General features: G+C 50.9%; 1 protein-coding gene across 3 annotated transcripts in view; it reads left to right on the top strand.

The window, feature by feature from the left end:
• Dnah2 (dynein, axonemal, heavy chain 2) overlaps positions 1 to 15,621 on the top strand; it is a 125,239-nt gene extending 109,618 nt beyond the window's left edge. For all 3 annotated transcript variants that reach the window (XM_087571883.1, NM_001100676.1, XM_087571884.1), the window contains 19 exon segments: positions 93 to 243; positions 431 to 579; positions 710 to 843; positions 1,019 to 1,163; positions 1,307 to 1,506; positions 3,628 to 3,754; positions 5,096 to 5,282; positions 5,426 to 5,574; positions 5,686 to 5,869; positions 6,461 to 6,651; positions 12,128 to 12,319; positions 12,486 to 12,670; positions 13,224 to 13,452; positions 13,529 to 13,680; positions 13,801 to 13,915; positions 14,523 to 14,699; positions 14,791 to 14,865; positions 15,009 to 15,159; positions 15,283 to 15,621. In XM_087571883.1, the coding sequence (XP_087428009.1) occupies positions 93 to 243; positions 431 to 579; positions 710 to 843; positions 1,019 to 1,163; positions 1,307 to 1,506; positions 3,628 to 3,754; positions 5,096 to 5,282; positions 5,426 to 5,574; positions 5,686 to 5,869; positions 6,461 to 6,651; positions 12,128 to 12,319; positions 12,486 to 12,670; positions 13,224 to 13,452; positions 13,529 to 13,680; positions 13,801 to 13,915; positions 14,523 to 14,699; positions 14,791 to 14,865; positions 15,009 to 15,159; positions 15,283 to 15,437 (3,048 nt within the window). In that variant the 3' untranslated portion in view covers positions 15,438 to 15,621.
• The last annotated feature ends 332 nt before the right edge of the window (positions 15,622 to 15,953 follow it).

Genomic DNA, 15,953 nt, shown 5'->3' with positions numbered 1-15,953 from the left:
CCTTTCCTCAAGGTCCTGCTCTTGGCTATTGTGGTCCTCCATGCTGCTCTCGTCCGCCCATCCATCCTTCCATCCATCCCCTTGCTCTCTAGGGCCTTAAGATCATCGACCTGCAGATGCACGATTACCTTCGAGTTCTAGAACATGCTATCCAGTTTGGATTTCCAGTGCTACTCCAGAATGTGCAAGAGTATCTGGACCCTTCGCTCAACCCAGTGCTCAACAAATCTGTAGCTCGAATTGGTCAGAGCCTAGGCTGGTCAGTAGGGTGGAAAGTGGGGGCTCTTTCGGGCCGCACCTCATGAATTAGGCCTCAGTGGAGCTTTTAGGACAGGCTGAGTCACTGGCCTCGATGTAAGATGGGAGTGGGGCAGCCTTACTGAATCATATGACCCTTGACCCTTGACCCTTGACCCTCCCGTGGACGCAGGTGGTCGGATGCTGATGCGCATTGCTGACAAGGAGGTGGAATACAATCCCAATTTCCGTTTCTACCTCACCACCAAGCTCTCCAACCCCCACTACAGTCCAGAGACCTCGGCTAAGACCACCATTGTCAACTTCGCTGTAAAGGAACAGGTAGATGAGGACTGAAGAGTCTGTGAGAAACACAGAAAAGGCCAGACTTGAACTGAGCAGGGGAGGATGAGATCTTGGAGTCTAAAAGCCATAGGCAGGGGACCCTTACCCTGAGTCTTGACCTCCTCAGGGTCTGGAAGCTCAACTGCTGGGCATTGTGGTTCGGAAGGAACGACCAGAGCTGGAGGAACAGAAAGATTCGCTGGTCATCAACATTGCTGCGGGAAAGAGAAAGCTCAAAGAGCTAGAGGATGAGATCCTTCGGTGAGAATATCATCCCCGTGCCCCACCCAAGCCCACCCACCATATATGTCCCAGTGGACATCCAACCAGCCTACCCACACGCACCTCTAGCACCCTAGGGGGCCTGGAGGAATCCTCTCCCCCCAGTTGAGTCTCCCAAATGCCCTGATCCATGTGCCTCTTGGCTTCCCCCTAGTTTGTTGAACGAAGCCACAGGCTCTCTGCTAGATGACGTGCAGCTTGTGAATACCCTTCAGACATCCAAGATAACAGCTACGGAGGTGACTGAGCAACTGGAGACAAGCGAGACCACAGAGATCAACATTGACTTGGCCCGAGAGGTGAACTTCTGTCCCCTCCAGTCCGGCCCCTGACCAGCCACCAAGAAGCAACAGATAATGTTCACTTGAGACCCCTTCCTTCTTGAGCTTTCTCTCGGTTGTGCCTGCCCCTCCATAGCCCTGACTCTCTTTGACCCCTACAGGCTTACCGTCCATGTGCCCAGAGGGCCTCAGTGCTGTTCTTTGTGCTCAATGACATGGGCCGCATTGACCCCATGTACCAGTTCTCCCTGGACGCCTACATCAGCCTCTTTATCCTCAGCATTGACAAGAGCCATCGCAGCAATAAACTGGAGGACCGCATCGAATACCTGAATGACTACCATACTTACGCTGTCTACAGGTCTGGTGGCCACGCAGACAGCAGGGGACGGAGCGGCTGGGGACCGAGCTGCCGGCTGAACCCTCTTTCGTTATTTGTGCATAGTGCTGCCACTCCAGTGGTGTCAAATACAAATTTGGGGTGTGGGGGCTTGGGAAAGAGCTCAGTGGATAAATTCCTTGCTGCTTAAGCATGAAGGCTTGGATCCCATGCACCCACATCCAAAACTGGGGACCAGCTGGGTAGTGCTGCTGCACACCTTTAATCCCAGCACTCGGGAGGCCGAGGTGGGTAGCTCTTTCTGAGTTTAAGACCACCCTGGTCTGCAGAGTGAGTTCCATAACAGCCAAGTCTACACAGAGAAACCCTGTTTCACGCCCCCCCAAAAAAACCCAACAACCAACCAACCAAGGGTGGGTACAGTGCTGTGTGCCTGTACCCCAGGACTGGGGTGGTAAGACAGGGTGCCTGAATCCTTCCAGGCAGCCAGTCTAGCTGAGCTGATGGACTCTAGGTTCAGTGAGCGAGATCCTGCCTCAAAAAAATAAAGTGGGGAGCAATTGAGGGAAGTCAATCACCTTCTGTTTCTCCACATGTACTGTGCATACATGCGCACCCTCCACCACACATGAACACACACAGTAGGTACACACACACATGTACACGGATACCAGTACTGATGCCTGGAGCAAGTACATCAAGTACAGTAACTCCAGGTTGCTCCAGGTTGGGATTCAGGAGGTCTGGGGTAGGATCTGTGATTCTGTGCCTCTAATCAGCTTCCGGAGAGCTGTTGATCCTAGTCTGTTTAATCTTTCATTTAATTTTTTTAAACTTACATTAATTTACCAATTCTTTGTGGTGGGCAGCACACATGGGCTGCAGCACAAGTAGCCACGGCAAGCTTGTGACGATCAGAGGACAGATTACAGGAGTCCATTTTCTCTCTCCAGTTCTGGGCTCCAGGGAGATCAAGTTCAGGCCCCCCAGGCTTGGCCCCTTTAGCTGCTGGGCCACCTTGGCAGCCTGTGAATCACATTTTGAACAGCAGAGTACTTAGCTTCTCTTCCTGGACCCCTCTGCAGACCTCTCAAGTCTAGCTTGTTTTGGGTCAAACGTGTGATCCTCCCTCCTTTACCGGGGTCCTCATCTTTGAATGGCACAGCCACCAACCCATGCCACATCACACCCACATCTTGTCACACCCAAGTCATACCCATCAACCACATCACACCCACGTCCTGTCAGCAACATGAAGTTACTCTTTAATTGACCAGCTCCAGGGAGTTGCTGGTCTCTACTTATGCTTATTTCTGATCCTTTCTCCCTCCCTGTCCCACCCACCAGAGCTGGGCCTCACCATATATTTTCACAGGAATTGCACAGCATTCCCCCTAGTAGGCTACCCTACCTCTGTGTCCCTCCTACTCTGTTCTCCAGTTGTTGGTGTCTGTCAGACTACCAAGCATAAATCTGACCTTGTTGCCCCTGGCTTAAACTCTTTAGTGGTTGTTATATCTTGAGGGAACCCCAAAGCCCTCTATGACCTGGCCTCCACTTGCCACAGTTTCCCACCAGCTGCTTGGGCAGCACTGCCAGCTCTCACCTAGTGCCTTTCCCCCCTGGGCTTTCCTTACACTGAGTCCTCCCTGGAACACTCAGTTCCTTCTGGCATGCCCCTGGATAATCCCCTCACGCCTCAAGACACCTGCTGTGAAGATCAGACACAGCAGGGCACCATGTCTTCCTTTCTTTGGACACCACTTTGAGCTCATGACTGCTTCTGGGTGCCTGTGTCAGAGCACGTGGCCTCCCTGCTGAGCTGTGACTTCCTCAAGGACCTAGACTATAGCTTACTTATCTGTGTCTTCAGGGCTACAGGGTGCCGAGCAAGATAGTGAGAGAATAATCAGTGTTTTGTTTCTTAATGGATCCTAAATACATAGTTATGGTTGAACTCTGGGAAAACTGTCAATCCCTCGAGGCCCCTGAGTCCTTGGTTGCTACCAGGAGGTTCGGAGTAGACACTGGCTACAGTCTTTCTGTGCAAGGCCCTGTGTGACCTTTACACACTGTGTTTATGTTGGGCATCTCACCCCACACCCCTCCACCTCCTCCATCTCCCCTGTCCTTTTCTCCCAGATATACCTGCCGAACCCTTTTTGAGCGCCACAAGCTTCTGTTCAGTTTTCACATGTGTGCCAAAATCCTGGAGACGTCTGGGAAGCTCAACATGGACGAGTACAACTTCTTTCTGCGTGGGGGTGTGGTGAGTTGGTCAGAGGGCACTACCCAGCATGGGGATCAAAGTGGGGGGTGGCAGCAAGTGTGGTGAGAACTCCAGAGTCAGAGCACAGAATCGAAGGCTTCCCAGGTGATCTAAGGAAAACCATGCCAGGAGCGTGAGCTCCTGGGGCTGTGAGGCTGACTTGTCATGTGACTTCTGGTACCCACTTCAAGCTCATCCTCCGAACACTTCTTCCATGAGACCCAGGTATACTTGGCTCTCCTCCTTAAAAAGATAAAAATGTCTGGTGAGTTTCATGTACCTCCAGCCCCAGCAGGACGGGGAAAGACGGGGACAGATGGATGGGATCCCAGGAGCTTCCCACCTACCTAGCCTTGCCTAGCCTAATGGGCAAGCTTCCAGTGCAGTGAGAGATCCCATCTCAAGGGAATAAGTAGAGAGCAATAGAAGATACCCAACATCATTCTCTGACATCCACATACTTGCACACTCATTCGCACCTCACCAGAGACACAGACAGCACACACATATGCGTGCGTACACACCAAAGGGGAAAAACTCCAAATTTTCATTTAAAAGTACGGGTATCTGGACAGATGGGAGGAGTCTGCCAACAGTGGGTTCCGAGCTATTTCTGCCACTAAACCACCAGAGGGCATCAGCTTCCTAAACTTTAACTGTTATGGGTATGTGGTACCACCCCCACCCACCCATCCATCCCTCAGTAAAGGTGGCTCTGCGTCCATCTTGGATTCCTGTCTCCATCTCCTCATTCAGCATGCACTCTGCTTCATACATAACCGACACCAAAGACAGATGGGCCGTCAGACAGGCAGACAGACACAGGACTGGAGAGGAGATAACTTAAAATATGTTTTATTTTTAATTAAAACATAGTAATTTATACAGTCTTATTGAGTATAGCATGGCTTAATTTTTTTTTTTTTTAAGATAAGGCTCTTTATAGCTCAAGCTAGCCTAGGACTCACTCTGTAACCCAGGCTAACCTTGAATTCCTGGTAATTCTTTAGCCTAGCCTGGCACCTGGGTGCTTTGATGACAGGTACCATGCCTAGCTTGCTATGAGGGGTTTCAATATCAGTACATACATACATACATACATACATACATACATACATACATACGTGTGTGCACGAACGTGTCTGTGTGTGTGTGTGTGTGTGTGTGTGAGAGAGAGAGAGAGAGGAGAGAGAGAGAGAGAGAGAGAGAGAGAGAGAGAGAGAGAGAGAGAGAGATGACCAGATCAGGATAGTTGGCATATCCATTTGACATTTTTCTTGTGGTTTTATTTTAGGAACTCTCCTTTTGAGGGTTCCAGGCATCTTGTCTCTTTTCCCCAAGGTTCTGGATCGGGAGGGCCAAATGGACAACCCATGTACTAGCTGGCTGGCAGATGCCTACTGGGATAACATCACCGAGCTGGACAAACTGACCAACTTCCATGGGCTCATGAACTCCTTCGAGCAGTACCCTCGGGACTGGCACCTGTGGTATACCAACTCTAACCCGGAGAAGGCCATGCTGCCAGGTGCTGGGCTGCCAGCCTCTGCCTCTTCGAAGCCTGTTCGCCCTTCCCTTTATCCACCCCCCTGCCCCTACGCCCCACACAAATGCAGCCCCTGAGGATTCCTTCCTGACTCACTCTCAGGGCTGCTGTTCTCTCCAATCCAGGCGAGTGGGAAAACGCGTGCAACGAGATGCAGCGGATGCTGATCGTCCGCTCCCTGCGCCAGGACCGAGTGGCATTCTGTGTTACTTCCTTCATCGTGTCCAACCTTGGCTCTCGATTTATTGAACCGCCTGTGCTGAACATGAAATTGGTCCGTGGCTCTGCCTTCCTGCCCATACTGCCCAGCTGCCCCTGCCTCTCCACACCTTGCCGTAGCTTCTATACCCTCCCCTCGGTCCTGACACCACCCCTGTGCTTGCAGGTGATGGAGGACTCTACCCCACGGTCCCCACTAGTATTCATCCTGTCCCCCGGGGTGGACCCCACCAGCGCTCTGCTCCAGCTGGCAGAACACACAGGCATGGCCCACCGCTTCCACGCCCTGTCCCTGGGCCAGGGCCAGGCCCCCATTGCTGCCCGGCTCCTTCGAGAGGGTGTGAATCAAGGTTAGTATCTCTCCTGGTTAGGCTGCTATTGCAGTGGTGAAACACCATGGCCGAAAGCAACTTGGGGAGGGAAGGGTTTATTTCACTCACAGTTCCATATAACTATGAGTGAAATACATATGGCCATCATCAAAAGCCGTGAGGGCAGGAACTCAAGCAGGGCAGGAACCTGAAGGCAGGAGCTGATGCAGAGGCCATGGAGAGGTGCTGCTTACTGGCTTGCTTCACACGGCTTGCTCAGCCTGCTTTCTTATAGCACCCAGGAGCATCCTGCCCATGGGTGGCCCTCCTCACAATGGGCTAGGCCCTCCCCCACCAATCACTAATAAAAATACGCTTCCAGCTTGCCTACAGCCAGATCTTAAGGGGACATTTTTTCAGTTGAGGCTCCCTCCTTTCTGATGACTCTAGCTTGTGACAACTGACTAAAACTAGCCAGGGCAGTGACCACCTTCTTTCCTGTCCACTTCTCAGCCCCCATCCACTTCCCAGGAACCTCCGAGCCCCAGCCCCACTGCTATGATTTTGGTTCCTGTTTTTCAAGAAATCCCAGAACACTGGACATCTAACACCAGCTTCACCTCCTTGCAGGACACTGGGTGTTCCTGGCAAACTGCCACCTGTCACTGTCTTGGATGCCTAACCTGGACAAGTTGGTGGAGCAACTGCAGGTGGAGGACCCTCACCCTTCCTTCCGTCTGTGGCTCAGCTCTAGCCCTCACCCAGACTTCCCAATCTCCATCCTGCAGGCCAGCATCAAGATGACCACAGAGCCACCAAAGGTATAGTGGCCATAGAGCCGGCATCTCCTATGCTGTAGCTTACCTTCTCAGCACCAAAGAAAGGTCCCAGCCTAATGACAACACCTTTCTCTGAAGTTGGTGGTTTCCTAAAACTCCCAGCTCCCTCCTGGGTGACAGAACACAAGGAGAGAAACACTCCTTGAGCAGTTATTATATGCCAGGCTCCCTTCTAAGGCCTTCACATTGATTACCTCACCTCACACTCACCACACCAGGTAAGACCTGCTGCTTTGCCGGGAGGGCCCCCCCCCAGGCCCCAAGGCTAAGTGAGTCCTGCAGGGCCACCCTGGGGCAAAGCCCCACCTCCTGGGGATGTGAACTCCCACTTTTCTCCTTTCCACCATGGAAAGCCCCACCATCTGGTGCCCCTTTCTCTGCTCAAGTTCACACCTCCTAGATCTCAGCCTCACTCTCTCTCCTTCCAGCTCTCTTGAGAAGTTTGTCTGTAGTCTCACAGGTTCATGGCTGGATACAATGATATTAAATACAACATAACACTGACCCTTTAAAACCTGTCCTTATCGCTGGGTGGTGGTGGCACACACCTTTAATCCCAGTGCTTGGGAGGCAGAAGCAGGTGGATCCCTGAGTTTGAGGCCAGCTTGGTTTACAGGATGAGTTCCAGAACAACCAGGGCCACACAAGGAAACCCTGTCTCCAAATAAACAAACAAACATAAATAAATAAATCAAACAGGCAAATAAACAAGTCTGTTCTTGTCACTACATTGCCCCCCCCCCCACACACACACTCAAGCTCTCTGGAAGGCTGTGTTGCTGGCTGGGGTCCTTTATTCTCTCGAGCTACTGAGCTACTGAGCTACATATGCGGCTGTTGGTTGTTTTGAGAGTGGGCTTTGCTGTGCAGTCCAGGCTGGCCTCAACCTTGCCATCAGCATTTTGCCTCGGCCTCCTAGGTGCTGGGATTACAGGTGTGTGAAGCGACTGTCTTCCTGGCTTACTCATTTTGGTGGCTTTTTATTGCTCTTAGTTAAGATCCAAATTCTTTTTTTTTTTTTTTTTTTGTTTTTTGCCAGTTTATAAGAAAACAGAGACCATGCTGAAGAGATGGCCCAGTGATTAAGAGTATCCTTCCCAGCAGCCCCAGGGAAGCTCACAGCCGCCCCCGGGGACCCATCACCCCTTTCTGGCTTCCACAGGCACTGCGTGCATACACGGCACAGTCATACACGCAGCCAAACATACACATAAAAGAGAAATAAGGATTGCTAACAATTTCAAACAAGAGCCAGGTGGTAGCATTGCATGCCTTAAATCCTAGCACTTGGGAGGCAGAAGCTGGTGGATCTCTGAGTCTCTGAGTTCAAGCCAGCCTGGTCTACAGAAGGAGGTCTAGGATGGCCAGGACTACATAGAGAAACCCTGTCTTGAAAAACAAACAAAAAAGTTTTTAAACACAAAATCCACACATAGAGGCCACTCTTTAAGATGTACAACAAGTAAACCCTATTTGAACATACTCGGGAACTTTTCCTTACCCCATATTCATCCTGGGCCATCCATCTCCCAAATACTAGGATTAAAGGTGTGTACCTCCACCACCACCACCACCACCACCACCACCACCACCACCACCACCACCACCACCATCACCACCACCACCACCACCCCCACCACCACCACATCCACCACCACCACCACTATCACCACCACCACCATCACCACCACCACCCCCACCATCACCACCCCCACCATCACCACCTCCACCACCATCACCACCACCACCACCACCACCACCACCACCACCACCCCACCACCCCACCACCACCACCACCATCATCACCACCTCCACCACCACCACCACCACCACCACCACCATCACGACCACCACCACCACCACTATCACCACCACCACCATCACCACCACCACCCCCACCATCACCACCCCCACCATCACCACCTCCACCACCACCACCACCACCATCACCATCACAACCACCACCACCACCACCACCACCACCACCTCCACTACCACCTGGCCTGGCCCCGCTTCTTTATTAATTCTGTGTTCTCTTTTTGTTCTTTATCTCTCAGGATCTAGTCCTTGGTTCTGCTTTTTTCATTCTCCATTGTCACTCATACTTTATGGGGAAATAGTCCTTTTCCTGATTTCATTTTCAGTCCCCACTCTCGGGTCTAGAGCTGCCTTGCCCCGTGATGAAGCATTTCCTCCTCCAGCACCAGAACTGTGAATTCCTAAAACAAGATGTTGGCTCCTTTGTTCATTAGGTTCTTATCCCACTTTGGCCTTGGTTAACACTATTTTTTTTTAAAAAACAAGATTAGTGTTAAAATAGTTGCCCAGGGCAAGGGAGGCTCTGAATCCCATCCCTAGCACAAGGAAGAAATGTAAAGTTGACCTTTTTATTTTAAAATGAGTCACCAACTCCGGTAGTGCAGGCTGGCCTTGAACTCACTGTATAATCAATGATAATCTTTAATTCCTACCTGATCCTTGGGTCTCTATGCAAGAATGTGCCGCCCTAGGGTGTGCCTTTGTGCCTGGCTGTTTTACACTGTTTTTCTGCCAGCAAAAGTATTCTGAAGACCTGCTGAGGTCGCAGGTTGCACGGAGGGGTGGGGGGTGTGTGTGTGGGAGAGTGGGGGCTGGGGGGTGGAGGGTAGGGGGTTCAGGAGGCAGAGGCAGGCGGGTCTCTGTGAGTCTGAGGCCAGCCTAGTCTACAAAGGAAATCCAGGATGGCCAGGGCTACCCAGAGAAAACCCTGTCTTAAAAACAATACAGGGGTTGGGGATTTGGCTCAGTGGTAGAGCGCTTGCCTAGCAAGCGCAAGGCCCTGGGTTCGGTCCCCAGCTCCAAAAAAAAAAAAAAAAAAAAAAAAGAATAGAAAAAAACAATACAAACAAAAGTATACAGTACATATTTTCAAAATGTCAAACATCCCATAAATCTGTCACTAACATAACAAAAATCCTGTCCCCCTCTTTCTGAACAAGATTGGGAATTGAACCCAAACCGGAGCATGCCACTCAGTATCATTTATTTATCTGTCTATCTTTACTCACTGTGTGTGTGGGTGCCTGTGGGTGCCAGAGAGAGAGAGAGAGAGAGAGAGAGAGACAGACAGACAGACAGACAGACAGACAGACAGACAGAGAGACAGAGCAAGCAAAAAATTTATGCCATGGCATGAGTTTGGATGTCAGAAGACAAAGACGGTACAAGAATCCTCTGCTTTTAACTGTCCACGGAAACTGAACCAAGGTCTCGGCTTGGTGCCCCTTTACCCACTGAACCATCGCAGTGGCTCCTTTTCTCTGAAAGATCATTTCCTGGACCACATCACGTAGCTAATTAGGCTTGTGAGAGACTTCCAAGAAAGCCTCTTGGCTGCTGAGGCGGGGTGGGGGGGAGTGTCCTTCCCACCGTCTGTCCACACTAGTGAGTGAGGCTCGCTCAGCTCGCATTTATCTGCTGGAGCTGGGCTCATTGTGATGTTAGAGGAGTTAGTAGAAAAGGCATTTGCTGTCAAACCTAAATGTAATCCCCTAGACTGCCAGGGTGGATGTAGAGAACCAGCTCCCACAAAGTGTCCTCTGACTTCCACACCTCAAAAACCCATCTCTGAGAATGACCTTGATTTTCCCGCCTCCAATTCCTGAGTCCTGGGGTCTGGGGAAGGTACTGCCATGCAACTGCAGGTTTATGCAGCTCGTGGAGGTCTTATGACCCCAGCACTCAGTCTGTAAACTCCAGGCCAGGTACGTCACGAAAGAAGACTCTCTTAAACAAAACTAAGCCAGGCAGTGTTAGCTCACACCTTTAATCCCAACATTCAGGAGACAGAGGCAGGTGGATCTCTAAATGTTCAGAGCTAGCCTGGCCTACAGAGTGAGTTTGAGGACAGTCAAGGCTACACAGTGAAGCCATATCTCAAAAATAAAATTAAAAAAAAAAAAAAAAAAGGCCAGGTGATATTGGTGAACATCTTTGATCCCAGCACTTGGGAGACAGAGACAGGCAGATTTCTGAGTTCGAGACCAGCCTGGTCTACAGAGAGAATAGCCAGAACTACACAGTGAAACCATGTCTCAAAAAGCCAAAAAAGGAGAGGAGGAGGAGGAAGAGGAGGAAGAGGAAGAGGAAGAGGAGGAGGAAGAGGAGGAGGAGGAGGAGGAGGAGGAGGAGGAGGAGGAGGAGGAGGAGGAGGAGGAGGAGGAGGAGGAGGCGGCAGCTGCAAGCCAAACAAACTAGGGACTAGAGAGATGATTCAGTATCTAAGAGCACTTGTTGCACTTGCAGAGGACCTGGGTCTCAATCCCCACCACTCACATGGTGGCTCACAAGCATCCTAACTCCAGTTCTAGGACATCCAAAACTGCCTCCGACTTCCAAGGACCCAAGCATGCACATGGTGCACATTACACACAGGCATCACAAATATGATTCTATCTGTTCCCGCTAAGTGCTGTGCCCTTGACTTTCATCCCGTACCTCGGACACTGTGTTCCTGATACACATCCTGATCCTCCCAGTGATGCGTTTCATGGCTTTTCTTTTTTCTACTTTTCTTTCCCAAGAGAAGATTTTTCTGTGTAGCTCTGGCTGTCCCGGAATTTACTCTGTAGACCAGGCTAGCCTCGAACTCAGAGAGATCCACCTGCCTCTGCCTTCTGAGCACTAGGATTAAGGTATGTCTCCTGCCATTTATTTTTCCCCCTTTCCTTCTCTCCTTTTGCCATGTAGCCCAGGTTGGCCTGGAGCTTATGATCCAATTTTGGTTTCCCAAGGGTACCCTCATACTTGCAGTTCCATAATATATATAATCTCAGTTGCAGTGGACTGGCAGTGTAGCTTAGTGGTAGAATATTTTCCTGGCACGAAGTCCTTGAGACTCAGTCCCTAGCACTGACATAAAACAAGGAACAATGATGCAGCAATTGTACGTATACACTTCCGTCTTTATTCATATTTTCTGGCACTCTCAAATTTAAAAGGACATCATGATGGAGAGAGTTGAACATGGAGGAAGGGCTGGGGTCTGTGGCACCCATCTGTAATCCTAGCACTGTCAAGAAGGCAGGAAGATCTCGGAGTTCCAGGTCTACCTGGTCTACAGAGCAGTTCCAGACCAGCCAGAGCTACACAATGAGAACTTGTCTCCAAGAAAGGAGAGGAGGGGCTGAGGACGTAGCTTAGTGGCAGAGTCATTATGCCTTGCGAGCTGAAGCCCAAGGTTCAGTGCCTAGTAGGAGCTCCTCCCAAATAACCAATGATGATGATGATGATGGGGATGGTGGTGATGGTGGTGATGATGGTGAGGGAGAACACACACCGTGAGTGTAGGGAGGAGCCCACTCTGTGAATGAGCATCTAGGGCCTTTGTGTAGAGCCTCCTCCACAGCTACTCCCATGCAGTGTTGCTGGTGGCAGCATTGAATAGGACAGTTATCACCCTGCGGTCCCTTGTCCTCAGGGTCTGAAGGCCAACATGACGCGTCTGTACCAACTGATGACGGAGGCACAGTTCACGCACTGCTCCAAGCCCACCAAGTATAAGAAGCTCCTGTTTGCCCTCTGCTTCTTCCACTCCATATTACTCGAGCGCAAAAAGTTTTTACAGCTTGGCTGGAACATTATCTATGGCTTCAACGACTCTGACTTTGAGGTTTGTGCTAACGGGGGATTGGGGGGTCTCCCGTGTCAGCCCTTTCTTCTCATGCTTCTTGCCCCATGGCTCCTTTGTCGGAATGTTGGCTGATGTTAACCCCCGACTAGGAGAGTCCTCCACACAACCATATGGCATTGGGGACGTGGGTTGGGACTGTATGCAGGTGTCAGAGAACCTGCTGAGTCTCTATCTGGATGAATATGAGGAGACGCCGTGGGATGCACTCAAATACCTCATTGCGGGTGTCAACTACGGGGGACATGTCACAGATGACTGGGATCGGCGCCTGCTCACCACCTATATCAATGATTATTTCTGTGACCTGAGCCTAACGACTCCCTCCTACCGGTGAGGGGGTGGGTAGCACTGAGTAAGGGGTGAAAGGGTGTAAACAGACCAGAGGCCAGAGTGTTGAGTGGTGTGTGTGTGTGTGTGTGTGTGTGTGTGTGTGTGTCTGTGTGTGTGTGTTTGTGTGTGTGTGTCTGTATCTGTGTGTGTGTGTCTGTGTGTGTGTCTGTATCTGTGTGTGTGTGTCTCTGTGTGTTTGTGTGTCTCTGTGTGTGTGTCTGTGTGTGTGTGTCTGTGTGTGTGTTTGTGTGTGTGTTTGTGTGTGTCTGTGTGTGTCTGTGTTTGTGTGTGTGTGTCTGTGTGTGTATCTGTATCTCTGTGTGTGTGTCTGTGTGTGTGTCTCTGTGTGTGTGTGTTTGTGTGTGTCTGTGTGTGTCTTTGTTTGTGTGTGTGTGTCTGTGTGTGTGTAATCTGTGAAATTGGGAGGCAGTGCATGAGCTGGAGCCATGAGGTAGACAAATGGGAATGCCCTGAAACTAGGAGGGCCTAGGCTCAGCGTGGACGCTCAGGTCCTGCTATCTACTGATTGTTCACTGTGGCTGCCCATGCCCAGGTTGTCTGTGCTGGACACTTACTACATCCCGAAGGACGGGAGCTTGGCATCTTACAAAGAATACATCAGCTTGCTGCCTAGTATGGACCCCCCTGAGGCCTTTGGCCAACACCCCAATGCTGACGTGGCCTCCCAGATCACTGAGGCCCGGACCCTCTTTGAGACCCTGCTTTCCCTGCAACCCCAAATTACACCCACCAGGATTGGTGGCCAGAGCAGAGAAGAGAAGGTAGGAAGAGAGGATGTCCTAGGGAGAGGGCCTGCTGAGGAAGGGCAGCCTAGCCCCAGAGCTTCTGCCTCCTTAGGTCCTAGAGTTGGCTGCGGATGTAAAGCAGAAGATCCCTGAGATGATTGACTATGAGGGGACCCGGAAGCTGCTGGCTCTCGACCCCTCCCCACTCAACGTGGTCCTCCTACAGGAGATCCAGAGATATAACAAGCTCATGAAGACCATCTTGTAAGCCGGAAGGAACACTGTAGACTGTGGGAGGGGAAGGAGAAATGCCCCCACTCGTGGTTGAGATGGCTCTCCCAGGCCCACACCTCTCTAATACTCTGCCCACTTCATTCTACTCAGGTTCTCACTGACAGACTTAGAGAAGGGTATCCAGGGCCTCATTGTCATGTCAACAAGCCTGGAAGAGATTTTCAACTGCATATTTGATGCTCATGTCCCTCCGCTGTGGGGAAAGGCAAGCTTCCCTGTCCCCCACACTGGCAATCCTAACCCTGAACCTCTCTTCACTTCATCCTCGGGAGGCATGTAGTGGACTTCAAAGAGCCTGGAGTTCCAGTCCAGACAGGTTCAAGGTGTTGAGATCTGGTTCCAACATCCACTGACTACAGAACAGATGTAGTCACATTAATTTTCCCAAAGGTATTTCAAAGATACTCCCCAACCCCAAATACTGTGCATGGCACTCAACAGGTACCTGGTCACTGTGGAGCAAGCATCCCTCATTCAAAAGCCCAAAATATGAACCTTTCTGAGTACCAAACACAATGCTCAAAAGACTTCAGATTATTAATTTTCAAATTAGGGATCCTCAACCAGTAGTCTATGCAAATATTCCACGGGCACCCTGAAGAACCCATGAGAAATCTGAAAGTCTGCTGGCCTCATGCATTTTGGATAAAGGATAATCTTGTAGTGGTATTATTATTAAGTGGTTGCTATTCTATGCTTTTCCCCTGGGAGTTAACTTTTGGAGAGCTTTGGCTAACTGTAGTTGGTGATGCCCCAGGTGTTCTGAATAAAAGCAACATGGACAGAGGGACATGCACTCCCTCCTTTCTCAGGTATATCCCTCACAGAAGCCTTTGGCGTCATGGACCCGGGACCTGGCTGTGCGTGTGGAACAGTTTGAAACATGGGCCAATCGAGCCCACCCTCCTGTGCTCTTCTGGCTGTCCGGCTTTACTTTCCCTACTGGTTTCCTTACTGCTGTGCTGCAATCTGCTGCTCGACAAAACAATGTGAGTGCCCAGAGCCGGGAGGCAGGCTAGGAATGGGATTGGTTTTCTTTCTTCTTTGGGGGCCTCCTTCATTGTTGCCTTCAATCCACAGATTTCAGTGGACAGCCTTTCTTGGGAGTTTATAGTTTCCACCGTGGACGACAGCAACCTGGTGTACCCACCCAAGGTGGGAGGACAAGCTCGGGATGAGGAGGGAAATGGAAGCAAAAATGGGAAGCTAGTCGGGAAGAAGTGGAGGATAGAGGAGTTAGGTCAAAAGTATTGTCAACTTAGGATCTTTTCCCCAACTCGGTCTCAATCTCTCTCCAGGACGGCGTCTGGGTTCGGGGCCTGTACCTGGAGGGTGCTGGCTGGGACCGGAAGAACTCTTGTTTAGTGGAGGCAGAGCCCATGCAGTTGGTCTGCCTCATGCCCACCATCCACTTCCGTCCAGCAGAGAGCCGAAAGAAAAGTGCCAAGGGTGGGAAACTGTCCCCTCCCCATCTCTTGTTTGGATACTAACCCATCCTCTCTGCTCAGTCCTCAAATGTCCCTGCTCTCATCTTCCAGGCTTCCGAATCTGATTTCTTCTCTTCTCCCCCAGGCATGTATTCCTGTCCGTGCTATTATTACCCCAACCGGGCAGGCAGCGCAGACCGAGCCTCCTTTGTCATAGGCATCGATCTCCGATCTGGAGCCATGACATCTGACCACTGGATTAAGAGGGGCACTGCTCTGCTGATGAGCCTGGACAACTGATGGACCATTCTGTCCTGTTCCAGAGGGTCGGAAGACCCAGGACCTTGAACTAAAGCTGGATCTCAGGCTTTGATCTTAGCTGAATCCAGCATATAACGACTCCCTGGCGGTACCTAGTAGCGCTAGCGGTATAGGTGGAAGACTTATTTTGGAGCTCAGCGCAGTAAAATACGTGCAAAACCAAGCCCCAAGTCTCTTAATGATGTTTTAGTGTGTGTTGCGGGGTGGGGGAAACGGGAGGGAGGGAGGGAAGCTGGGACTTAATACTGGAAAGGAGCAGCTACAGCCAGAACTGAAAGGGGGAAGTGGGGTGGCCTCTAGAGGAGGCGTGGCCTTGAACTACTTGCCAGCCAGGCCTAAAGGAGGTGTGACTCCAGGAAAGGATTTGAGCAGGCGGGGCGGGGCTTGCTTTGGAAGGGCGCGGGATCCAAATGGAATAGAGATTTGTCAGGTAAGGGTCCAGGATGGGCTCCATACACTGCACCCTCATTAAGCCTCGCAATCCTTACCCGGAAT

This window comes from Rattus norvegicus, chromosome 10, assembly GCF_021556685.1.
Source record: "Rattus norvegicus strain SHRSP/BbbUtx chromosome 10, alternate assembly SHRSP_T2T, whole genome shotgun sequence".
Classification (NCBI taxonomy): domain Eukaryota; kingdom Metazoa; phylum Chordata; class Mammalia; order Rodentia; family Muridae; genus Rattus; species Rattus norvegicus.
This window is presented reverse-complemented; position numbering and strand designations above follow the sequence as displayed.